At 41.4% G+C, this 26,658-nt stretch overlaps 1 protein-coding gene across 2 annotated transcripts in view; it reads left to right on the forward strand.

The window, feature by feature from the left end:
- Nucleotides 1-11,316: 11,316 nt before the first annotated feature.
- LOC120538759 (cytochrome P450 2B4-like) overlaps nt 11,317-26,658 on the forward strand; it is a 53,338-nt gene continuing 37,996 nt past the window's right edge. The window contains exons 1-4 of one of the 2 annotated variants that reach the window (XM_039768214.1): nt 11,317-11,430; nt 11,685-11,874; nt 11,964-12,126; nt 17,410-17,559. In XM_039768214.1, coding sequence (XP_039624148.1) covers nt 11,701-11,874; nt 11,964-12,126; nt 17,410-17,559 — 487 coding nt within the window. In that variant the 5' untranslated portion in view covers nt 11,317-11,430; nt 11,685-11,700. Of the gene's footprint in view, nt 11,431-11,502; nt 11,875-11,963; nt 12,127-17,409; nt 17,560-26,658 lie in introns of those variants that run through there. The other variant, XM_039768213.1, reaches the window with a different exon arrangement.

The following is a 26,658-nucleotide window of genomic DNA, read 5'->3' on the forward strand; positions in this document are numbered from 1 at the left end:
GCAGTTCAAAAACCAATCTTAAAATAAAGGTTGCATCATCCATGCCTTTTTATTTGCACGATAGTAAACAGGCAGACTGTTTTTACTAACGTTCTTTAATGCATGTGGGTTTTCGGAGCGATAGACCAGGAAAGGCATTAACTTGATCCCAGCATTCCCTCCCAACAACAACGTGATCCTGTCTTTAAAAGCCTTGAAACCGGGCATTGCCTTAGCTTCTTTGTGCATATAGGACCATTCAGGCCTTTTTTTCCACCAAAGCCCGGTTTCATCCACATTGAATATCTGTTCCAGGCAGTAGCTGCCTTTTTTAATCATTCCATCCAATTCGTCAACAAATGTTTCTGCTGCTTCTATATCCGTGCTTGCCGCCTCACCGCTGGTTCTCCAATTATGCAGGTTGAATCTCTGCCTAAACCGTTGAAACCATCCATGGCTTGCTGTAAATAATTCTGTCGATTTTTCACCTTCATGTGCCTTCGAAGTCTCAAAGATACTGCGCGCCTTAGCTTGAATTATTAAAAGGCTTATCGGCATATTATTTTGTATCTGGCTGTCAAACCATATTGCCAATAATTTCTCCATCTCATTAATAAGACCTTTTCGCTGCCTAGTTATTATGGCTTTAAATCCTGTCTATGATTTCATCGCCTCTTTCACTCTAACTTTATCCTTTAAAATCGTTGAAATTGTCGAATGTGCCAATTTCAAGTCACATGCTATTTCTTTAACCATTTTACCCGCTTTGTAGTCTTGTATGATTTTTATTTTCATTTCAAGGTTGATAGCTTTCCTTTGTTTCTTAACAATTTCTCCAGATGATGCCATACTTTTTGTTTTCGTCGACATCTGTACTATTTTAGGGTTACAACTATGTAAAAAAAATGAGGTTACACAGTGACTGCTTGTAAGAATGAAACTGACTGAAAAAGCGCATAGCAAGCCTATAGTACGCTCAGTGTGCATGTCACCATTCGCCACTGACCGACACTCAAGCTGAGAAAGGGGATTCCCCGAATTGCAGGTCGAAACTGGATTGGTCGTAAGTGCGAGTGGTCGTTAAGCAAATAGGCCGTGAGGAGTGAGGAGTACCTGTATAATATCTAGGTGTGCCTATGAACACGGGCAAACTAGCATGCAGTGGTGTGAAAAACTATTTGCCCCCTTTCTGATTTCTTATTCTTTTGCAAGTTTGTCACACAAAATGTTTCTGATCATCAAACACATTTAACCATTAGTCAAATATAACACAAGTAAACACAAAATGCAGTTTTTAAATGATGGTTTTTATTATTTAGGGAGAAAAAATCCAAACCTACATGGACCTGTGTGAAAAAGTAATTGCCCCCTGAACCTAATAACTGGTTGGGCCACCCTTAGCAGCAATAACTGCAATCAAGCGTTTGCGATAACTTGCAATGAGTCTTTTACAGCGCTCTGGAGGAATATTGACCCACTAATCTTTGCAGAATTGTTGTAATTCAGCTTTATTTGAGATGAACCGCCTTTTTAAGGTAATGCCATAGCATCTCAATTGGATTCAGGTCAGGACTTTGACTAGTCCACTCCAAAGTCTTCATTTTGTTTTTCTTCAGCCACTCAGAGGTGGATTTGCTGGTGTGTTTCATGGTCCTGTTGCAGCACCCAAGATCGCTTCAGCTTCAGCAGAGTTGACGAACAGATGGCCGGACATTCTCCTTCAGGATTTTTTGGTAGACAGTAGAATTCATGGTTCCATCTATCACAGCAAGCCTTCCAGGTCCTGAAGCAGCAAAACAACCCCAGACCATCACACTACCACCATCATATTTTACTGTTGGTATGATGTTCTTTTTCTGAAATGCTGTGTTCCTTTTACGCCAGATGTAACGGGACATTTGCCTTCCAAAAAGTTCAATTTTTGTCTCCTCAGTCCACAAGGTATTTTCCCAAAAGTCTTGGCAATCATTGAGATGTTTCTTAGCAAAATTGAGACGAGCCCTAATGTTCTTTTTGCTTAACAGTGGTTTGCGTCTTGGAAGTCTGCCATGCAGGCCGTTTTTGCCCAGTCTCTTTCTTATGGTGGAGTCGTGAACACTGACCTTAACTGAGGCAAGTGAGGCCTGCAGTTCTTTAGACGTTGTCCTGGGGTCTTTTGTGACCTCTTGGATGAGTCATCTCTGCGCTCTTGGGGTAATTTTGGTCGGCCAGCCACTCCTGGGAAGGTTCACCACTGTTCCATGTTTTTGCCATTTGTGGATAATGGCTCTCACTGTGGTTCACTGAAGTCCCAAAGCTTTAGAAATGGCTTTATAACCTTTACCAGACTGATAGATCTCAATTACTTCTGTTCTCATTTGTTCCTGAATTTCTTTGGATCTTGGCATGATGTCTAGCTTTTGAGGTGCTTTTGGTCTACTTCTCTGTGTCAGGCAGCTCCTATTTAAGTGATTTCTTGATTGAAACAGGTGTGGCAGTAATCAGGCCTGGGGGTGGCTACGGAAGTTGAACTCAGGTGTGATACACCACAGTTAGGTTATTTTTTAACAAGGGGGCAATTACTTTTTCACACAGGGCCATGTAGGTTTGGATTTGTTTTCTCCCTAAATAATAAAAACCGGGCAGCACGGTGGTGCAGTGGTAGCGCTGCTGCCTCCCAGTTAGGAGACCCGGGTTCGCTTCCCGGGTCCTCCCTGCGTGGAGTTTGCATGTTCTCCCGTGTCTGCGTGGGTTTCCTCCGGGCGCTCCGGTTTCCTCCCACAATCCAAAGACATGCAGGTTAGGTGGATTGCCGATTCTAAATTAGCCCTAGTGTGTGCTTGGTGTGTGTGTGTGTGTGGGTGTGTTTGTGTGTGTCCTGCGGTGGGTTGGCACCCTGCCCAGGATTGGTTCCTGCCTTGTGCCCTGTGTTGGCTGGGATTGGCTCCAGCAGACCCCCGTGACCCTGTATTCGGATTCAGCGGGTTAGGAAATGGATGGATGGATAATAAAAACCATCATTTAAAAACTGCATTGACTAATGGTTAAATGTGTTTGATGATCATAAACATTTTGTGTGACAAACATGCAAAAGAATAAGAAATCAGGAAGGGGGCAAATAGTTTTTCACACTACTGTATATGTTAATCTCAAACATTAACTCTAAAAAATTGTTGCTATAAAAATTTTTTGAATTCTAAAACTTAATAAAAGCTTCAATATTGTGAGCATTGCTCCAAATCAATAAAGTTTATCAGTAAAAAGTATCAACAAACTTATAGTAAAGTACATTAATGTAATACCATAAACTATTATTAAATAATATTGCTGCATGTAAATAACACTAAGGCATGTTCCCAACATATAAACATTACACTTTAAACAACTTTGCATGTTAACCTATAACAAACATACAATACAAGTAAAACTCAAATGAACCACCCCTGGTCATTAACGCACACTTCTTATTAATTCAGGACACTACTGACTCTTAGTTATTATAAACAAATATTTCTCTATGCAGAAATTACTACTGTACCACATGTGCATGCCCCCATGCATCCCGGGAGGTGCATCTTCAAATGTGAACCGTGTCTCTTAATTATTGGGTTCTCTCTAACAAATTGTGTAAAGTTTTATTAAACCTTTCACATTGCCCATTTGCGTGTGGGTGATATGGTGTGGTTCTGCTTTTCTTCACTTTCATTATTAACATCAGAAGTGGATGACTGTATTTTTTTTTTCTCTCATGGAATAGTAGTCTGGACTGAAACAGGGAGCCCCACATTGATTGATGGCCATTGAAAATAACAGCTATAACCATAAATTGAATCTGTTTGAAATATAAAAAAATGCATTTTATCATGATGCCCTGAGTTATTCTGAGGTCCAATGCCCTTTCCTACTCTTGTCTAACTGTTAAGTCTGCCCTGTCCCGGACAATTAATAATTCAAAGCTACTCACTCTTTCTGCAGCTACTGTATAAGACCAAATATGTTAGATTTCTTTATAACCAAAGGAAAGTTTCACTAGGACTTTAATTTATCGTACAGTATTTCCAGGGTTGCAGAGATAGGAATATAAATGGTAAAACTAGATTACTGAGAGAAGCAAGCATTTGACAGAAAAGTGTTTGCAATTTTTATTATTACTTTCAGTTCTGTTCCCATGTGCAATTAATCATTACTTTTGTTTCTTCATATTTTTAGCGTTATGTAATTGTCATTCTTTGTAAAGCATTTGTTTTCCTCTTAGTGTAGACATTTTATTAGAATGTGTGTGTGCATTTTATGGGCACTGCTATTTTAGAGCTTTTGCTTGCTGTGATGCAATGTGGTCACTAAAGGCATACAATATCTGTGTCATGTAACCAGTGACATCATGTCAACTATATTACTAAAGATGGCAGCACATATTTCACTTTCAAAGATTTTGTGAGAGACCAACGCTCAAACAAATAATTTATTATGCATTGATTCTGGTTTTGACTTTTCTTGCATTCAGAGTTTGACTTTACATTTTACCCTGAAGGATTTTGCTGAATGAGGATGTACAGCAGGGCGGCACGGTGACGCAGTGGGTAGTGCTGCTGCCTCACAGTAAGGAGACCCGTGTTCGCTTCCTGGGTCCTCCCTGCATGGAGTGCCTGCGTGGGTTTCCTCCGGTTTCCTCCCAAAGCCATGCAGGTTAGGTGCATTGGTGATTCTAAATTGTCCCTAGTGTGTGTCCTGCAGTGGGCTAGCGCCCTGCCCGGGGTTTGTTTCCTGCCTTGTGCCCTGTGTTGGCTGGGATTGGCTCCAGCTGACCCCCATGACCCTGTAGTTAGGATATAGCAGGTTGGATAATGGATGGATGGAAGGATGTACAGCAGGGGTCGTCAGTCACAGTCCTGGAGGGCCGCAGGTTTTTGCCCCAACCCAATTGCTTAATAAGAAACACTTATTGCTCAAGTAACACTTCTGCTTCACTTTAGGAGTCTGGCTCGTTACGATTTTGAACCATTGTTGCTTATTTTAGTCTTAAACCGCTGTATTCTTGTTTTTAAGTTGCTCTTAATTAGCAATAACACGCAAATGACAGAAGAGACCAGCATTTCTCTATTTAGCTTGTTACCATTTACACCTGTGTGTATTTATCATGCACTATTGAGTTTAATTAAATATTTGGAAGGAAAGTGAAGAGAAAAAAGTGAAGGACTTAGAATTACTCATCCATTTTAACATTCAAATCATTTGGAAGTTATCCTTAGAAAGGGGAAGAAAATCTAGGATATGAAAATTAAATGACATAGCAGAGTTAAAACACTAACAGGCCATGAAATTAAATTACTGGTAAGAATTGCTTTCTAATTAAGCAACCAGGTTAGAATAAAAAACCTGCAGCCACTGTGGCCCTCCAGGACTGTGATTGAGGACCCCTGATGTACAGTCATAATGCCCTTAAGTATCCCTTTATTTTACTCTTTATTTCTGAACATTTCTCTTGATCTACGTCAATCAGAATAATAATTAAAAAAAATGTCTGATGGTTTACACAAAAAGAATTTTGTTTTCGATCATTACAGGGTCATTAGAGTAGGTGACCATTCTTAAATAGGGCCAAACCAGAAATCATGGTCAAGGAAGCAAAGAATTAACACCAGAATTCCTAACTAAGAGAACAATTATAGAGTAAGAATTGTGATATTTTCATTAGCCATTTTTAAGTCTTCCTAAACTGTTTATTTTAAATTGAAATGATCAAAAACAAAACTAATTAAAGAGAACAATATGTAAACCCAAGTGTTACAGGTTGAAGGAGATGTACTGATTGGTGTTGCCCCACCTGTTTTCACTCCAGTGTTGGGGATCCAACATGCTTGTTCAAGCAATTTTCACACTGCTTGTTTAATCACCTTCCTCAGTTTTCTGTGCCATGTACTTCCCACCCGAACTCTGTCACCATTTCATGACAAACTCCCTTTTCTGTGTAGCCCCACCCCACTAAAACTTTCACTGGCTCTTTAAAAGGCTGAACCCACCGCTGACCAAATCTGCAAACCTGATTGGTCCATCTGCTTTTGCAGGTTAGATACCTATATTCACATGCATGGCAGTGCTTTGTACTGGCAAGCACAGTGGCTTTCAGAAAATAATACTGCCTTTACAATATTATTGCTTCAATAACATACTGTATGGCACAAGATTCTTCACAAATATTTTAGTTCCATTACACAGCAGTGTGGTATGATGTAAAAGTACTAGTGCCCTGCAATAAGGAGACCAAGGTTTACATTATGCATGCATCCTGTGTGGAGTTTTTTCTGTATTTGTGCAGGTTCCTTCAGGGTGTTCGGATTTCTTTTCACAGTCCAAACACCTGCAGCTTTGGTGAACTGGCATTGCTAATTTGGCTCAGTGTGTGTATCCACATCACAATAGACTGGTACCTTGTCCATAGATTGATCCTTCCTTGTTCCCAATGCTAGCTGGTATAGGTTCCAGCTTCCCTATGACTCTACAGCCCTGGATGAAGTTCCATGAATGGACAAATGGACAATTACGTAGCAAGAACAAAGGAAATTCATTTTTTTTTAAAATAAAGTTTTATGATAATTACAGGTGGTTCCACAGAGTTGAAGAACTCCACTACAGAGTCTATTAAACATTATACTTTGGCACCCAATTTTTTTGTGTGCTAAACTCATTTCTGGTTATTCATGGTTCTTGATAAGCTTTTATACATATATAAACTGCTCCAAAAAATTACTAGCAAAATACCCGCGCTGCATTAAAATTTTTATTGACAAGAAAATTAAACCTTTTAAAACTGAGGGAAAATATGCCAGTAATTATTTGTTAAGGATCTCTTTGTATACCACGTTGTCAGTTCGGCCCTCCATTTGTAATATGACCAAGCTGTGCGCTGAGCTTACTCTTGAGCATGCAACGTACAGTTGGCCATGTGAACAGTAATCTTGTTTCAAATTTCACAACTTGGATTGCTGCTGTCATAATCGGTTTGAGTGTCATGATTTGTTTCAGTATTCAGTATTCAGTATTTGCAGGACTTGTGTTGAAGTGACATTCGGCATCTGTAAAGCGTTGTAAGCATACAACCGGTTTCATCGATAACTTCACATCCAGCTTTTGAGAGTTTAAACATTCATAAACATCAAAGTGTCCACTACTCAAATCGTCACCTGTGAGTCTAAGATGTTTAAGAGGCATTGGCAGTTGTCGAAAGGTGTAAAATATTTGACCATTTCAGTACACTCGAAAGCGACAACCGATCAATTCACCAGCAGCCATTAACTCACATGCAGATGCATAGGTGAAGGGCTTAAGCATTTCACTCTTATAGTGCTCCTGTGTAGTATAATTATCTCCTGTACTGTCATCAGTCCACACCTTGAACCTGTCCCAGTCATTCAATACATAAGACACAATGTTCCTCCGGATATCAAGAGTGAGCCTGATATGGCCGTGCAATATGTAACAAAGAGAATGGAAAAGGTAGGTGCCATCTCTGGGCATGGAAACCACTCGGTAAGTGACAGTTCTTTGATCAATGGTTATCACCTCGATAGACATGGGGGGTACGGTTGGAATGATAAAGGAAATGGGTACCTGAGCAATGTAAAGTAAGTCTAAAATACCTACACAATAACTATAATCGTAATAAACGAACAATAAAAAAGTGGAGATTAAATAAAAAGGCTGTAGTTATCAGAAGGGAGACATGAATTCTGTTGCAAAGCAAGGAAGGGAATGTAGAGACCGGAGCGATGGACAGTCTTATATAGGCAGGCAGCCAACAACATGGGAGGCGTTAGGATGGGGGACCCAACGCCGCCTCACACGGTGACCGAGCTGCAGGTTATGGACGTATATATGTATGTAAATAGGATTCAGTTAGCTTTGGGAACCCGTGTACCAAATTTATTGAATATGGACCCATAAGTAACAAAGACTGTTGGAAAGTTCAATATAGCGGCTTACAGTGGCATCATGCCACCGAAATAAGTATGTACATTGGTTTCGGTTAGCGCAGGGAAGCCGCCTACCAAATTTCATGAAGATGGGGCCATAAATAAGAAAGTTCAACATGGCGGACGTTGTCGACCGTTATGACTGTTACATGTAGAATTTTGAAATGAAACCTGCTCAACTTTTGTAAGTAAGCTGTAAGGAATAAGCCTACCAAATTTCAGCCTTCTACCTACACGGGAAGTTAGAGAATTAGTGATGAGTGAGTCAGTGAGTGAGTGAGTGACTGAGGGCTTTGCCTTTTATTAGTATAGATATATATTTGACTGGACCATTGTGCAAAATACAGAATGGAATCACATTAGATTAGCTGAAGAACTTGCAATAAATTTGCCATCTGTAATCAAAAACTCACCACCTTCAGTCTCTGAGTGAGAATGGCTAGACTGGTTTGTGCTGACAGAAAGGCTATGGCAACTAATATAGCAACTTATGATGGTTTGAGTTAGGTCCACACTCCATAGTTGCTTCTGGGAGCCACTTGAACCAATAATGCACCTGAGGATGAGCTGGGCAAATGAGGACAAAAACAGTCAGCATGGGGGTGATGCTTAGTGCTTTATTTTACAAAAAAACCAACACTCCACGTGCAAAGGGCAGTGTTCAGTTCTTATCCATTAACCCATAGAATGATGTGCAAAGTGGAGGTTAAAATGTTCAATAAATAAATCCAATTAAAATGAGGTTAAAATTCTATGTAAAAACAATCCTAAGCAATAGTGATTCCTTTCTAAAAACTGATGTTTACTCTGCTTATCCCAGATGGGGTCTCTGTAGTCAGAGGACCTGGCCAATAACAGGCATATTCAACCATAATACAGCTTCAGTGTCCATTGCCAGTCCCTCAGCTTTCAGTTGGGTGCCATGACAAGCATCGCTCCATCACGCTTAAGGTGATTGGCCTTAATCACATAGAGCACTTGGTTCCCCCTACTCCCAGATCAACTCAACAGGAGTGACCCTTCCCCTCCAGGACCGGCGGTGTGCATCTATCGGGGCTGTCTTCCTAACTGCCTGTTTTCATTCCATTACATGGGCTCCTCCTGAATCCTGACTGTTTTTCTTTCATTTAACCTCCCTGTTTTTTCTTCCTTTTTTGTTCTTTTCATTTGTGTGTCTCTCTTTTTTGTCCTTGATTTTGCCATGTAGGCTCCCTTTATAGCCCTGATTGGATGCAAATTTCTGCCCTCCACCTGTTCAAAGGGATGAATGAAGCACTTGATTGACCCTCTCACATTTGCATGTGAACGTGCTATCAGCCAAGCACCCCAATCAACCTTGGAGTGGCGCATGCACATTCACACATGCACCTGCTATCGCCTGGAGCCTATTTATTAAAAATTGTGCTTCACTATGGACCTCTCTTATCACACCACTCTGTACCACTGTGGTGAGCAGGAAAGTGTCTCAGAATCCTCAGCACTGCGAACTTTGCATTGGATGGGCTACAACACCAGAAGAAAACCCTCCATCTTGTTCATCATTCGTGTGTTGGTAATTTGCGATGCTCTGTACTACCTGGAGGAATCTATGCCAATGTGCTTCATCCCACTAAATAGCAAGTAGCAGCTCATATGTTATTCACATCTACTCCTAAGGAAAAAAATAAAGGAAAAGCATAACCAAATGCAAAATATGTTTAATCTTGAAGAAGATGGTATACAACAGTTGAAGACCATGTCTGGTTCAACTCCTTTCAACCAAAAAGAGAAAGTCAAGGCTGCAGTGGGCACAGGCTCATCAAAACTGGAAAAATGTAGCCGAGTCTGATGAATCTCAATTTATGGTGAGGCAAACAGAATTTGGTGCCAACATCATGAATCCATTCACCCAACTTGCCTTGTGTCAACAGCCCAAGAAGGTGGTGGTGTAATGGTTTGGGGAATGTTTCCCTGATGCATATTGTGCCTATTAATATCAAACAATCATTCTTTGAAACCCACAGCCTATTTGATGGTTGCTGCTAACCATGTACATCCCTTCATGGCCACAATTTACTACTTTTCGTATGGCTACTTCCAGATGTCAAAATTCAAAAGTTGTCTCAAGCTTGTTTCGAAAACATGACAATGGGATTAGTGCTCTCCAGTGGCCTTCCCAGATCTGAATCCAACAGGACACATTTGGGATATAGTAGAATGGAAGATGTGAAGAGTGAATGTGCAGCTGAGAGATCTGCAGAAACTGGGAGATGCAATCATGTCCATATGAACCATAATCTCAAAGGAATGTTGAGGAATCCATGACAAAAAGAATTGTGACTGCTTTTACATCAAAAGGAGGACATACCCAGTATTACTATAGTGTTCCTAATAATTTGTACAGTGACAATATATGGAATCGTAACATAAAAGGAAATTGTAGGACTGGCAGTTTCTTAATAAAGAATATACCTTCTAACTTCTGCAGATGCCCCACATATTGTTATATGTTATGTGTGAAACTGATGAATCAAAGGGACATGTGTCATTTTCTGATGAAATGCATGACCTGTTTTATAACCATCAATCTCTATTTGCTGGGCAATTTTCAGAGGTTGTTGGGATCATGTGTCATTCAAGGTCAGATGAAATCATTTTCAGGGTTTTTCTCAGTTGTGGAAAAGGTGTGTTAATGTCGGAAACAGACAAGCAATTTATATAACTGTACACTTTACATGTAGCGCATATCTTCATTACTTTTTATGATAAGGACACTGGTGGGGGTTATTATCCATCCATCCATTTCCTAACCCGCTGAATCCGAATACAGGGTCACGGGGGTCTGCTGGAGCCAATCCCAGCCAACACAGGGCACAAGGCAGGAACCAATCCTGGGCAGGGTGCCAACCCACCGCAGGACACACACAAACACACCCACACACCAAGCACACACTAGGGCCAATTTAGAATCGCCAATCCACCTAACCTGCATGTCTTTGGATTGTGGGAGGAAACCGGCGCCGGAGGAAACCCGCGAGACACGGGGAGAACATGCAAACTCCACGCAGGGAGGACCCGGGAAGCGAACCCGGGTCTCCTAACTGCGAGGCAGCAGCGCTACCACTGCGCCACCGTGCCGCCCAGGGGTTATTATTTTGCAAACAAATCCAACACATCTAATAACTTTGCACTTCCCTTAATGTATCCAGATCAGCTGCCTACTATGTACTGTAAATGTATAGATAAAGTATTACTGTACATGTTTTCAATCTGGTGAATTTTTGAGGATTTTATTACTTGATTATACATGTTTTCTCTATAGCCAAAGCATATTATATTAATGAATACAGCCCACAATTACAGGTAACTCTGCTGACTCCCCCTATGTGTACTGCAGTGTACACAGTAACACAAACCTGATGGGCCAATTGACAGTCTCCAGTGTCCAGAAACAACTTACACTCTCCAAGCAAACAGTGGTTAAATGGGGAGCTGAACCCATGACACCAGAGCAGTGAGTCAAGTGAGTATAATAAATACACCATGAAAATAATTAAATGCACAGTATCGGTGTAACGTCAATGTGTATAACACTAATCTGACATATTGATGTGTTCTGTACTAGTTAATAAAAAACTGAAATTGAGTTAGACGTCCTGATAAAGATCAAGTTTGCACAAAACTACACGGGGTAAAAAAAGATGCCCTTTGATCTTTGACAAAGCAGCCAAAAGGACGTGATTTTACCGAAGTAGAATTCTTTCATATTTTATTTAGTTATCAACACACGAATATGGAGCTCTTTGGGACGCTGGTTCTAGCCGCGATCGTCTTGGCTCTGCTGTTCCTGTTATTTCGGATGGATTCTTCTCGCACCGCTAATATGCCGCCCGGTCCGACGCCACTGCCTGTTGTTGGTAACCTGCTGCAGCTGAGCCCCCGGGTACTCCAAGAAAGTTTTATGAAGGTCGGTACAGTTTTAAATTCCCGAATATTGTTTCTCCTTATCACCAAAAGATGCATATTAAAATTATGTTTTTGTTGTCTGCCCCGCAGCTGAAAGATACGTATGGACCCGTGATGACGATATACCTAGGTAGTATGCGCGTGGTGGTTCTTGTCGGGTTCGAGGCGGTCCACGAGGCGCTGGTTCAACAGGCCGACGTGTTTGCCGGGAGGGGTGTGTCGCCGCTGACTATGAAGCTCACCGGTGACTTTGGTAAGAATCCCGCTTCCGTTCAGACTGCCAGGGTCCGACAACTACGCTGTTTAAGAAACATTTAAGTATGGAATTTCAAATGGTCTCTTTCCACATTTTGTATTTGATGTCGGGTTTAATATTATGGAGGAATATTTCGGACAAAATTAAATAAATAAATGAATGCGCAAATAAATAAAGGTGCTGTGAAATGTGAACATAAATAAATAAATGTGTCATGAAATGAGAGCCTAAATAAATAAATATGTCATGAAATGAGAGCATAAATAAATAAATGTGTCACGAAATTTGTTTTTTGTTGCTTATTTATTTAATTTTTTCCGTAACATTCCTCCAAACCATCATGAAATACGACTTAAATAAAACTGTCACTCGTCAAAGTTACTAACACACCCTCTAGTTATTGATTGGTGAATTGATAGCACAAGAATTAATTAGAAAAATGCTTACTACTGCCAATGAAATTGATTCTGCCGAAGATATTACTGTACGTATTTCAGAGAGAGAATTGAAGATTTATCGGAAGAAATTAGAGTGTTGGCAGCCCTTTTAGACTCTGATATAGATGAAACTATTTTTGAAAATATCGAAGAACTGGTGGAACGGACTCGACTACACTCCAGTTCAGGTGACACAGTTACCTGCTCTGGACGTCCATCCTTTGACATTCCAGCTGAGTCAATAGAACACTTTACAGGTCTGATCAGTGCAAAATTGTTCGAAAAAGTAGCTGCAAATATGCACCTGACGTTATAGTCGATATTTTCAAAAATAGTTTCATCTATATTGGAGTCTAAAAGGGTCGCCAACATTGTAATTTCTTCCGATAAATCTTCAATTCTCTCTCTGAAATACGTAATATATTTGGCAGAATCCATTTCATCGGCAGTACTAAGCATTTTTCTAATTAATTCTTGTGCTATCGATTCACCAATCAGTAACTAGAGGGCGTGTTAGAGCCCACCCTCTCAACTTTGACGAGTGAAAGTGACAGTTTTATTTCAAGTCATATTTCATGACGGTTTGCAGGAATGTTACGGACAAAATGAAAAAAATAAATAAGCAACAAAAAAACATATTTCGTGACACATTTATTTATTTATGTTCTCATTTCATGACACATTTATTTATTTATGCTCACATTTCACAGTACTTTATTATCATGAACAGCTGATGAAATGTGCGTATTTGGAATTCAATACTTCCAATTGGGTCACAGAAAGGCGAAAGCAAAATGCACGTGCATTACTGGCTGTTTGAGCTTTCGTGACGGGGCATGAAAGAAAGGTGACAGAAAATTGTTTTTAATGAAATACTAATAAGCTGTTTTAGATTGGCCCGTTACTTGCATTTCACAGCAGCTCGCTATCAGTCACTTAAGTTCAGCCATAATTCTGGACTGACGCCCAAATAACAGAGTTAGGTCAAGTCGCAACTTTGGACCTCTGTGTCATTGAACTGTAAGTGAGTTCAAAAAACGGATAAACAGATTTTTTAAACAAGTTAAAATAGCTCTCATTGTTTTAAACATTTATTGGGTTAAATATATTTAGCATAAGGATAAAATATTACATAACCTTTTAAATGAAAATAATTTGCAGCATTTGCAATTGGATGAAATTCACTCATAAAAACAATGGTTATGTACTTATATTTTATGTTTCTTTACTGGGTTGTGTGTTTCCTCATGGAACTATTGCATGACAAGCACCATTTCATTCTGGGATGGATTCTTTGCATATTAATTTGGTTCTTTGTGCTTTGAAAAGCATCCTAATATGCAGACAAAAAAGCTGAAATCTATAGGCGACCTGGACACAAACAAATTAAGAAAACCTGGACTTACCCTGTGTATGTAGCCATCTATTCATGATTATTTTCTGTATGGAACCTTTTATGTATTTAAATAAATAATAGTTTATTCAAGAACCTTCCTGCGGTGGGTTGGCACCCTGCCCAGGATTGGTTCCTGCCTTGTGCCCTGTGTTTGCTAGGATTGGCTCCAGCAGACCCCCGTGACCCTGTATTCGGATTCAGCAGGTTAGAAAATGGATGGATGGAAAAACCTTCATGTGGATTGGTCTTTTTAGAACAAAGTAAAAAGAAAAGTTCTCCAATGATGTCGATCTGAAGAACCATTCTGGTGTGAATGGGGATGACTGGCCCACCTGACTGGATGCACAATGTTACTAACGCATTTTATTTCTCCAAAGTTTTTTAAGGCCACATCTCAAGTAAATAAATTGTTGAAAATTTATTTACTTTATTTACATTCATGAACATAATAAAAATATAATTAGAATGTTCCCATTAAGTCACATTTAATTTCATTAAAATTTAACAAATTACACAAATTATGTGTGAATATAATAATGTTCCAAATTAATTTAACATGAAAATATTTAGTCAATATTTTTAAACATATTGTGACATGGGAGTCACTGTCTTGCACCCCAAAACACGAGCCACATGATGGGATGTTCTTCCACTCAAAACATTGTCAGAGCACCACTCCTAAGCCGTAAGCACTTGCCTTCGTTTGCAGAATAAATTCCTTCGAAAAGTCTGTATTGCACAGAAGCAGGAATGATGATAAAGTGGCTTTTAGTTCCGAAAAGCCTCTCTCACAGGCATCGGCCAAGACAATACGATTCTTTCTTCCCTTTGTCAAGTCAGTGAGCAGGGTGGCCCGATACACAAAATTGGGAATGAACCGCCAGAGGTATCCCGTGAGCCAAGGAATCCATGAAACTGCCTCTGTGTTTTGGGACATGGATATGCAAGCCCCTCCCCAACTTTATGCATTTGAGGGTTGAGCAAACCCTTCCCCATGGAATATCTCAGATAATGGGTTTCCGACATACCCTGCCTGCACTTCTTAGGGTTAAACGTCAACCCCGCCAACCATAAACTATCAAACACTGCCCGAAGACAGACGAGATGAGATTCATCATTACTGAAAATGACAACATCATCAAGATAGGCACCCACATACACAAAATGAGGACACAGGATCTGGTCCATCATCCTCTGAAAGATCAATGGTGTATCATGGAGATCAAAAGGGAGCGACGTAAATTCCAATAGCCCATTGGGAGTGGTGAATGCGGTCTTCTCGCAGCTGGATTCCTCCAAGGGTACTTGCCAATGTCCTTTCGTGTGGTCTAGGGTGGAAATATATGAGGCCTGTCCAAGCTTCTTTCATATACTGAAAGCCATTTTGACTCTTCGGAAGCGGGCCAACAATAATTAATTTCACCCTATCAAAGGGGACATCTAAAATAGGCATCGATACAAGGGGTGCCCTGGCAGGTCTGTGAGTGGAAACTATTTGACAGTCGGAACAGACCTTACAAAATTACTCCACATATTCACCCAAAAAAAGCATTTCAAAATGCGTTCCTTCGTCTTTTGAGCACCAAGGTATACCCTCAAAACGTAACTGTGAGCAATTTTTAAAACCTCCCTATGCTCACTTGGCACTACCAACTGCTCGATACACCCATCACTCATGCAATCAGAAATCACCCGATACAGAAAACCATCCTTAAGTAAAAAATCTGTTTAAAATTTGGGTCCTCTCTCTCCATATAGTAAGGGTCATTTGTGTCTTGTGCTTGTCTGAATGCAAACTCCAAAATGCTATTGGTTCATTGCAGGCGAGGAAACTCCATCTGGATGGCAATCTCTACTTCCTCTGTGTTTGGTGCAGCATTGCACTCACCTCCCACTGCTACTTCATTTTCATCTTGGTCTGTATTGAGTGTCTGGTCTGGGGAGGGTGTTGGTGCATGCAACGGTGTAGAAAAGTCGGCCAGCTGTCCCGGGTCTTCACTTTAGGATTTGTTCCACACCTCATTGGACAACTCCGGTTCAGTTTCAAACCCAGATCCTTGACTGAAATTGTCTGCGCTGAGCCCCTGGCTATCCACTATTGGGGAAGGCATTCTGCAGGTGGCCAAGATCTGTGGGAGCAGGGCATTCCTTTTTCCTATTAGGAGTGGCCAGGGTGAGGTGTCTGATATGGTAGTCCAAACCTTAAGTTTCTTCCCTTTAAATTTAAGACAGATTAATATAGTCTCATATGTTTTAATGTCTCCATGGATGCAGTGGATGTTCACTTTGTATGTGGTCTTATAAGGGGTCTGCCAAAGCAAATCACAGCAGACTATGTAGAGGTCACTACCAGAGTCCAACAGTGCTGAGAATTTCCATCTGGCCAACGTAATAGAGACATTAAAATTGCCCTTCTTTAATATCTTGGGGGAAACTTGTGAGGTGCTTACATGGGCCAGACTCATGGCCATTGTTTGTGCAGGTGGGAGGTGGAACTCCTAAGCCAAATGTTCCGGTTGATCACAGCGAAAGCAGCTACACGCAGTCCGCACTATGGTGTTTCTACTATGGTGTCTTCCACCCATGGCACTGGCGACCCTGGAGGTCTGTGCTGACTGGATCGAAATCGGGGTCAAGTTTGGGTAGCCCTGTTGTTTCCATGTGGTTTGTGCACCCTCTAGTCTGTGGGTAAGATCCAGCAACGAGAGGACTTGGTTCCATAGCATTTCATCACAAAGGCTTTCATCTATCGCTGACAGGACTGCATCAATAGTGAGCTTCTCCACAATGTGCTTGAAAGTGTCTCCACGGATCCAGCTTTGAAACAGGTCCACTAAGCCCTGGATCTGTCCTCGTATGGGATGGTCCAAATCAATATGCCGTCAGGATGTTTGGTTCTCCCTTAGCTTATTAAGTCTGACTTTAGCACACAAACCTAGTCAGTACCAGCATGCCCATATTCTGCAATCAGTGCTGTAGTGATGCCATGATGCCATTGTCTTGTGGAACACCTAAAAATAATTACCTACCAGCAAAATGAAATGTGAAGAAAACCAAAATAGTTAATTAATTAAAATCATAGAAATAGCTCAAAAATCTGATCTGTTGTGAAACACAGCAAAATTTACCAAGTAGGCCCAGTTGCCTTCTTAGATTCATAACTGAGCATTTTAGTTTTTTGTTGTTTTTGTTGGACTTAACATAACACATCAAGTTTGAAGTTAAACTTGCCAGGCCGTCCTAAACCCCCTCTGGTTTGAAATCCATACCATTACTAAAAATTTCAGATACAGCGTACATAGGTCTTGAGCAACAAATTAACAGAACTATTAGAATTTATATTAATCAATTGCATGGCCATGACACTTTTTGCAATTTTTTGCATAAGACCCTTATTGGAGTTTGCTTTATTTAAATCCTCAAGTAACATTCTCAGGTCTCTTGTAGGTTTAATACAAAGCAATGGAGAGCGCTGGAAACAAATCCGCCGTTTCTCTCTGTCCACCATGCGAGATTTTGGAATGGGAAAACGCAGCATTGAGGAATGGATTCAAGAGGAAGCTAAGCACCTCACCGAGGAATTCAGAAAAACTAAAGGTGAGTCAAGTCAGCTGAGATTTTCACAGGATGACATAACTTTAGCCCAACATTTTGAAATACATAAAAACATGACTGACCTTTTGTTAACAATTTGAATGAGTTATGTGCTGCTACATGTAAGAATGTTGTTGCCAAAATAGCCAGTTGTTTGTGCTTCCTGGTAAGGCACATAGACAAATCCCAATAATAGCATGAATGAGCAAATGTTACTGCATTAATCTTTTAATAGGCACACCCAGAAAAAAGAATAGCAACAATTATTTTTTTGCATTTCATGGTTCCTTGGCACAATAACAACAATAAAATATATACAGTATTTGTTTTCACTCACCATAAAGATTTTGAATTTTGGTGGTCTACCAATTGGTTGAAATGTCCATGAATGGTAAAAGTGTTCTTTAAACTCCTTTATAAATGTGTACAATTTAAGCTGACAATTGCATTTATTGAAGAATAGGCAATGTGTACAACTAAAATAAATTGAAATTCAAAGTGAAATGTTGCCAATCATCCTCTCCCCCCTGCCCCATACACACACACACACTTACTTTGGTGAGGTTTGCAACAAGGCCCATTTGTGGACTCTCTACCTTGTGACCTATGTAAAGTAACATTGTAGAATAAGTAAGTATATAACATTTGTAGTGCAACAGCACAATGATGTTTTAGGCCATTAGGGAATTTGTTTGACATTTGGTTAATTTCTGGTGGTATGCTACAAAGCATTGCTGGTTGCCATTACAAATTCGGGGCAGCATTGGACCCAAAACACTGTCCCAATGAGGGCAAACAGACAGGGAGCCCAAATTTGGTCATGAACCTTAAAATGTCCATCCATTTTCTATACCTGCTCATCCAGGGGGGTGGCACGGTGGCGCAGTTGTAGCACTGCTGCCTTGCAGTTAGGAGACCTGGGTTCGCTTCCCGGGTCCTCCCTGCGTGGAGTTTGCATGTTCTCCCCGTGTCTGCGTGGGTTTCCTCCGGGCGCTCCGGTTTCCTCCCACAGTCCAAAGACATGCAGGTTAGGTGGATTGGCGATTATAAATTGTCCGTAGTGTGTGCTTGGTGTGTGAGTGTGGGTGTGGTGTGTGTGTGTGTCCTGTGGTGCGTTGGCACCCTGCCCGGGATTGGTTCCTGCCTTGCACCCTGTGATGGCTGGGATTGGCTCCAGCAGACCCCCGTGACCCTGTGTTTGGATTCAACGGGTTGGAAAATGGATGGATGGATGCTCATCCAGGGTAGGGTCCCTAGAGCCTACCCCAGCAATCAATGGACACAGACAGGAACAATACCTGGGCAGGAGACTGGCCAATTACAGGGTGAGCACACACACACAGAGCATATGGACAAATCAGCACCACGAGTCCAACTAACCTGCATTATTTTGGACTGTGGGAGGAAATCAGGGCACTTGGAGGAAACCAACATGGAAATGGAGAAAACATGCAAACTCCACAAAGGAAGGACCCATAATGTGAACCCTTGCCTTTTTTACTGTGAGACTGTGTTGCTTACTCTATGGCAACATTAAAAAATAGACAATTTTGGGGTAGTGATTACATTGTTCAGCATAACCAAACCATCGCTGGGCCAATGAGGGATTTACTGAACTTGTACTGCTAGCCATTAGCCTATTTTGGGCCATTAGGGGAACTTTGGTGACTCATCCGCCACTGTACAAGAAACAGGTTTTAGAGTGTTTTTCACACTTTTCTTTTTTAAAGGGTGGTACTTGTGCAGAAGTGCATTCTGAGTCCTCATCCTCATCTGAGGATTGATCTCCAGTTACATCCATCATCACATTGAAAGATAGAAATAGGAAAAGAAAAGTAATTGTAAAATAAAGAAAGAATCATGAGTATACTTTGTAAACAATTCAAAACTGTTAAAAATATAACAATGTATTGGTTGTGGAAATATATAGATAAATAACAATAAATAACAGCATATTGACTGCTGTATATGAACAGAAGACATCATATTCTAAATGAAAATATAGAACAATTAGTGTTAATGAATACCTTAATGATAAATGGCCATCTCAACCATTTGGTAACGCATGATTTAAAAAAAATTGTTACAAGTTCATTACCCTTACTTCTTACTACTTAGTTGAATAATTGTGTTCAGTAAACCCTTTGATGTCAAGCTACATGAAAAAATAAGCATACCGTACCTTTGAAAATGTTGGGAACATAATCGCACAAGTCAGTAGAGATTATAATGTTCCTTACTTTCTGTTTAGATACTGCCTGAAAATGTTCTTTTCTTGAACTCACCGTGCCATCTAATGACTATTTTGTGCATAAGACACTTAAATCAATTGATAGAAACGATCCAAACAGAGTGAGTTAAGAACATCTCATCATTTTTCATTTAGATCTTGGGGCTCAAAATAAGCTCAACCAAATGGTTTAGCAGACCATTAAAAGGTTTTAATCACAGTAACAAATATGGCAACATAGCCAACAAAATGGATGTTGTGATGGACATCTGGAGTGGATGGGTATCCCTGCCGGAATGAACCCCCATACCCTTACCTGGCAGAGAGTCTAGTATGGTGGATTGACAGGGGGTGACATACTTTCGTGATTGTACGTTATCACAATATGCTAACTGACAGCATTCCAGGACCAGCGTAACCATACACACACTCACAGGGCATGCTTGGAACTGTAGTGTCATGAGTTCCACCATGGAGAGCTGCAAGGAAATGCCTGTCCCTGTTTTGTGGTGCTTCTGCCTGCTCCAGAGGTGCTTCCTGCATGCAGTGTCCTGACATCAGAAGCACTTTCATGTCCTGCATAAAAACTGATAGTCATCTCATTTGGGGTGTCGGAGGAAGAGAACAACACTTGCTGGAGTGAAATAAAGTGGAGTGCAGAAAAGAAAAGTGACAGAAGCATGACGGATGGGAGGGCAGTATTGTGTTTATATTCACTGGGAAATCCTATTGTGTGTAATCAAAGCACCTTAATTTGGGACTGAGTCACTGTAATTGTGTCTTGGGTTTTGGGGACTGCAATATCCCCTAGGGGCTACAGTGTATATACAGTACAGGCCAGAAGTTTGAACACACCTCCTCATTCAATGTGTTTTCTTTATTTTCATGACCATTTACATTGGTAGATTCTCACTGAAGGCATCAAAACTATGAATGAACACATGTGGAGTTATGTACTTAACAAAAAAAGGTGTAATAACTGAAAACATGTTTTATATTTTAGTTTCTTCAAAATAGCCACCCTTTGCTGGTTTTATTTCAGGTGACCACCTGTTGAAGCTTATCGAGAGAATGCAAAGAGTGTGCAAAGCAGTAATCAGAGAAAAGGGTGGATATTTTGAAGAAACTAGAATATAAAACAAAAATTAAAGGAACACTTTTTTTATTGGGCCTGGCATGAAATCAATTAAACCTGTCTGATAATTTTCTGGTTGGTTAAGCAGCTGAGGTCATTGTTAATCACTTTCAGCTGTATTGGTGTTCATGGACTTAATGACAGGTGCACTAAAGTGGCAACAATTAGAAAACCCTCAAAACAGGACTGGTTTTACATGTGGAGGTCATTTCAAGTTTCTCCCTCTTGATCTTTTTTGGCTGGTTTTCCACTCGTGCTAGTTTTGGCTTGAGTAATCATCTCTACTGGCAGTATGAGGCGATTCCTTAACCCTACAGAAGTTGCACAGGTTGTCCAACTTCTCCAGGATGGCACATCCACACGTGCTGCAGCAAGAAGGTTTAATGTGTCTCCCAGCACAATCTCCAGAACATGGAGGAGATTTCAGGAGACTGGCTGTTATTCTCGGAGAGCTGGACAGGGCCGTAGATGGTCCTCAACCCATCAGCAGGACCGATACCTGCTCCTTTGTGCAAGGCGGAACAGGCTGAGCACTGCTCGTGCCCTACAGAATGACCTCCAGAGGGCCACTGGTGTGAATGTCTCTACCCAAACAATCAGGAACAGACTTCATGAAGACGGCCTGAGGACCCAACGTCCTGTAGTGGGTCCTGTGCCCACTGCCCAGCACCATGGAGCTCGACTGGCATTTGCTCAAGAACACCAGAATTGGCAAGTCCGCCACTGGCGCCCTATACTTTTTACAGAAGAGAGCAGGTTCACCCTGAGCAGCTGTGATAGACGTGAAAGAGTCTGGAGAAGACAAGGAGAACGATATGCTGCCTGCAACGTCGTTCAACATGACAGGTTTGGTGGTGGGTCAGTGATGGTCTGGGGAGGCATATCCATGGAGGCACGCACAGACATCTACTGCGTAGGAAATGGTGCTCTGACTGCCATAAGGTATCGAGATGAAATCCTTGAACCCATTGTCAGACACTACGCTGGTGCAGTAGATCCTGGTTTCCTCCTAATGCACGACAATGCCCAGCCTCATGTGGCAAGAGTATGCAGGCAGTACCTGCAGGATGAAGGAATTGAAACAATTGAATGGCCTTCACGATCCCCTGACTTAAACCCAATAAAACATCTGTGGGACATTATGTTTCGGTCCATTAGGCGCCGCCAGGTTGCTCCTCAGACTGTACAACAGCTCAGGGATGCCCTCATACAGATTTGGGAGGAAATGCCACAAGACACCATCCGTCGTCTCATTAGGAGCATGCCCCGATGTTGTCAAGCATGCATACAAGCTCGTGGGGGCCACACAAGATACTGAAAAGCATTTTGAGTAGCAGAAATTAAGTTTTTGAAAAATGCACTAGCCTGCCACATCTTCATTTCACTCTGATTTTATGGTGTCTACACAATTGAGCCCTCTGTAGGCAAAAAACTTTTATTTCCATTAAAAGACTTGGCATCCTTTTTGTTCCTAAGACATTGCCCTGTCGTTATTTGTATAGATATCCAACTTCATATTGAGATCTGATGTATCTAATGTGTTTCTTTAAAGTGTTCCTTTAATTTTTGTGAGCAGTATATATATATATATATATATATATATATATATATATATATATATATATATTGGTCCCCGGCCGGGCTGGGGCCCCGGGCAGGAGGACGAGAGGAGGGCTTGTGCCTCCTCCACACCTGAGGCGTCCGTCCTGGTTTTGTTGGGAGCCACGGGTTGAGGGCATGGAAGCCCTACCCTGTAGGGGCCCGTGGTTACCGCCAGGCGGCGCCCGATGCGGTTGATCCCATGCAGTCACCGGCGGAGCTGGAGCCCGGCCGGGGCTTGGAGGACGAGAGGAGGGCTTGTGCCTCCTCCACACCGCGAGGCGTCCGTCCTGGTTCTGTTGGGGACCACGGGTACAGGGCATGGAAGCCCAGCCCTGTAGGGGCCCGTGGTCACCGCCAGGCGGCGCCCCGATGCCGGTTTATCCCCGACGGTCGCGGCTGGGGCTGGAGCCCGGCGGGACACCTTGGAGGACGGGAGGAGGGAGTGCCTCCTCCAGACAGAGTGGGGGCGTCCGTCCTGGTTCAGGGGCCTCGGGTACAGGGCATGGAAGCCCAGCCCTGCAGGGACCCGTGGCCACCGCCAGGCGGCGCCCAGTGCCTATATCCGGGAGCCCGACACTTCCGCCACACCAGGAAGTGCGGGGAAGACTTTATGTGGCGCCGGAGAGCTGCCAGGAAGGCAGCCGACACTTCCGCCACGCTGGGCGTGGCCAAGGAACAGATGGCGGAAGCACCTGGGGCTCATCCGGGGCATTATTTAGGGGCGCCTCCCTCCAGTCATGGTGTGGAAGTCGGGTGGAAGTGGACTGAGCAAGAGGAAGGACTGAGGCGGCCAGGAAGGCACAAGAGACTGTGGGCCTGGACTTTGGGAATTGGTCGAGAAGGCACTGGGGTGCACGTGAGCCATTTTGTAAATAATATTGGTGAAAATAAATGGTGTGTGGTGAAACAATGTTGTCCGTCTGTCTGTGCGGGCCAGCGCAATATATATATATATATATATATATATATATATATATATATATATATATATATATATATATATATATATATATATATATTAAACACAAAATGAGGTAGAAAAAGAGTTGGGGAATCCACCCTTTATAATATACACACTACCAGACAAACAGAATAAATGCATCGGAGAACTTCCTGGCTCATTGTCCAAATAGGGACAAAAAAAGAAAGGAAGATGCTGGGCTTTTATAGTCATTCAGAAGGAAGAGGCTGGTCCGTGGGTGTGTAAGGCAGAAGTGAGGTCAATAGGAAGCGGGCTAGAAGGGAGTGCAGGAGTTTTAGGCAGGTCTCTGTTCAGGTGATCTGTAGAAGAGGAAGAAGACAGGTTAGTGCACTTGGTCAATGCCCCTCCTTGTTTTCCACCCTCGTTTAAGCCCTTAGCCTGCCTTCCAAGCGCATGTGTATGAAAATATATGTATGAAGTACTTGTCAATATGTATTATATATAAAATTGTGTATGTTGCATGCAATTTACACTTTTTAGTTATTTATTTTGTATGCAAGTAAGAATTTCACCACTATTATACTGATGCTTTGAAGTTTAAAAACCAAATGAATCCTTTGTTAAGGTTTTGTTAAACAGTATGTGTGTGATAGATGCCATTTTACAATAACTAAGCAAAAACCAAACCAGCAAAATGAACAAACTAAAATAAACGCAGACCAGAGACAGAACTGTGGTAAAATCATGACGGAAACATAGCCAGCTTCTATCTGTAGTTAAGATCAAGTCTAATCTCCTACAGTGTAAAGCAAAATATTTCCTCAAAGTAACCCCAAGCAAAACATGTAAAACATGTGAACTAAGGTCATTTCATGATCACTTCTCTTTAAAAAAAAGGTCAGGATCCCACTCTTCTCACACACATTTTGTCTTTCTCAACCTAAAATTTAGTCTTGGTAACCATCTGCAGACAGCTTTAGGTTGTTATTTTTGTTTCTTCTGCCTTTAATGAAAACCAATGTGACTTTACCTTTGGGCTTGAAACAGTCCAATTCCCCTTATTCTAAAGGAAGGGTCTCAATGCAACATGACTATCTTTTACAGCCTCATTTTGGTTTACTTTGAGTTGAATAGTTGAATGGCTACATAAAAAAAAATCCCAATTTGTGGCTTCAACCTCCTAGGCATATATTTTATGTCCCTGTGATAGTCCGGGTCAGCTACACACTCCCTAGTTGCTTCCGGAAGCCTAATAAACCCAGAAACAGATGGATGAGCAAATGAGGACACAAAGAGTCAGCAAGGGATTGGTGCAGGTGTCTAGTGGTTTTATTGCAGAAGAAGAAAATGTCCACATGGGCAGTGTAAAAATCTTCAATAAATAAAAAAATAATCCATAAAATCCGTGATAATCCAGGAGTTAAAATCCTATCAATAAATCAATAATAAAACTGGAATAAAACCACACAAAAATCAGGTTCTCTTTTCTTCTACCTTCTATCTGAGCCCAGCTCAACTTTCACACTCTTGTCTCCACAGCTCATCCAACAGATTACTCAACTGATGGAGACAGAAGCAGCTGTGGTCCTCATTTCTAAATCCCACTTTGGCTGCCTCCATCTGCCTCTGCTAGACCAGCCAGTTGTCCTCCCATCTTCCCTCATATACTCTTAGCATCTTCTGAATTCCTAGGAAGATCGCCATCAACATCATACCTGCTCGTTCATTAATTCAGCAGGGAACAATCCATCCCATGAAGCTTGATCGTTTACTTCTTGCATGGGGTTACTAAGTCAGGCATGCAATTCTCCAGTCACTCATAGTTCTGTCATTTGTCTTTCCTCTTTTGCACCTTGGATCCTTTATAACACCCTCTGCAATGCAGATGTGGCAATCATGGCTCCAGCAGTAATGAGGGAACAGTTCAGTCCTACACATGAGCATGTGAATTTGGGATCACCCACCCCAACATCTGCCTCTGGTTTCATGCTGCCACAGTACCTATTCCCCATGTGTATTATTTATTTATCTAAAATGCACATGTCACAGACCCGCTATCTCAAAGTCCTTCTGTTGGGATTGCAGAGCCCTTAATACCTATGACTCAGTGTCTCCTTTTCCTCTGCTGGACAAATACCAGTCACCTGTACATTAGCTGCTACTTTAGACATTAAACTAACTCCTGCACCTCTCCTGAAACTCATGTACAGCAGCCAATAGTGCTTTTGTAGGGACTCCACAGTCTCTCTTCCAACACAGCTGAAATATATTTGAAGCCCAGCAGTGGTGATAAAATCTCCTGTAGTCTTTCTAAGTCCTAACTAAAAATGTTTCCTCCATTGCTCTTGTCATGCTTATTTGATCTTGCCTTTTACTGCATGCAAAATCATCCAGAGTTAAAAACACACCAGTATGCTGACCTACAGCAAGTAAGAGAGAGAAGCATATCGCGTATCTTTCTTATATCCATTATGTCTATCAAACTGTAATTCAATATCCTCTGTAATTTAGTGACCTACTTTTCTGTCCGTGCATTACCTCCATGTGGATTTCTTCTTCTTCATGGCTCTTTTTATCCCTGATGCTCCATTTGATCCCCATGAGGTATTGCATCACTTTCTCCACCTTGAAATGCATGGAATCCAACCTAATCATTATGATGCAGTCCTGGTTCTGTCCTCTTTGGTGGGCTAGAATGTCGAGGAGAAAATTCCTTGGGTAGTTAGTCTGTGGAAAAAAGGTGACACATCTATGCCATTTTTGCACTTTGTTATGTGACCCATAAAATCTCCTCTTTCACTGGCTTGAATAGCAATCATACTTCTGTCAAATGACACCATGCTTGACAGGGAATTAAGAGCACCCAACACCACTTATTTTGTTGCTGTGATTGAAATGGGCAGGAAAAAATGTCAGTTATACTACCATTAATTCTAAGATTTTAATTTAAGAGCCCCTTACTTGTTATACTATGCCTTTATTTTCTAATCCATTAATAGTATGTTGGTCAGGCATTTTATCATTTTAAGATTACAAGCTCATTTTTTAACTTGTGTCATATCCACCTTTACGTACCACATGAATTCAAAGATTGGCAGATTTTGATAATGTAGAAACCTAAGGCGTTCAGATTACTTTATTTAATATATAGGAGGTGATGTGCTGAGGGTGGAAAGGGAATCCCATACAGGAAGAGTGAAAGGAACCAGGAGA

This window comes from Polypterus senegalus, chromosome 11 (genome assembly GCF_016835505.1).
Source record: "Polypterus senegalus isolate Bchr_013 chromosome 11, ASM1683550v1, whole genome shotgun sequence".
NCBI classification, from domain to species: domain Eukaryota; kingdom Metazoa; phylum Chordata; class Cladistia; order Polypteriformes; family Polypteridae; genus Polypterus; species Polypterus senegalus.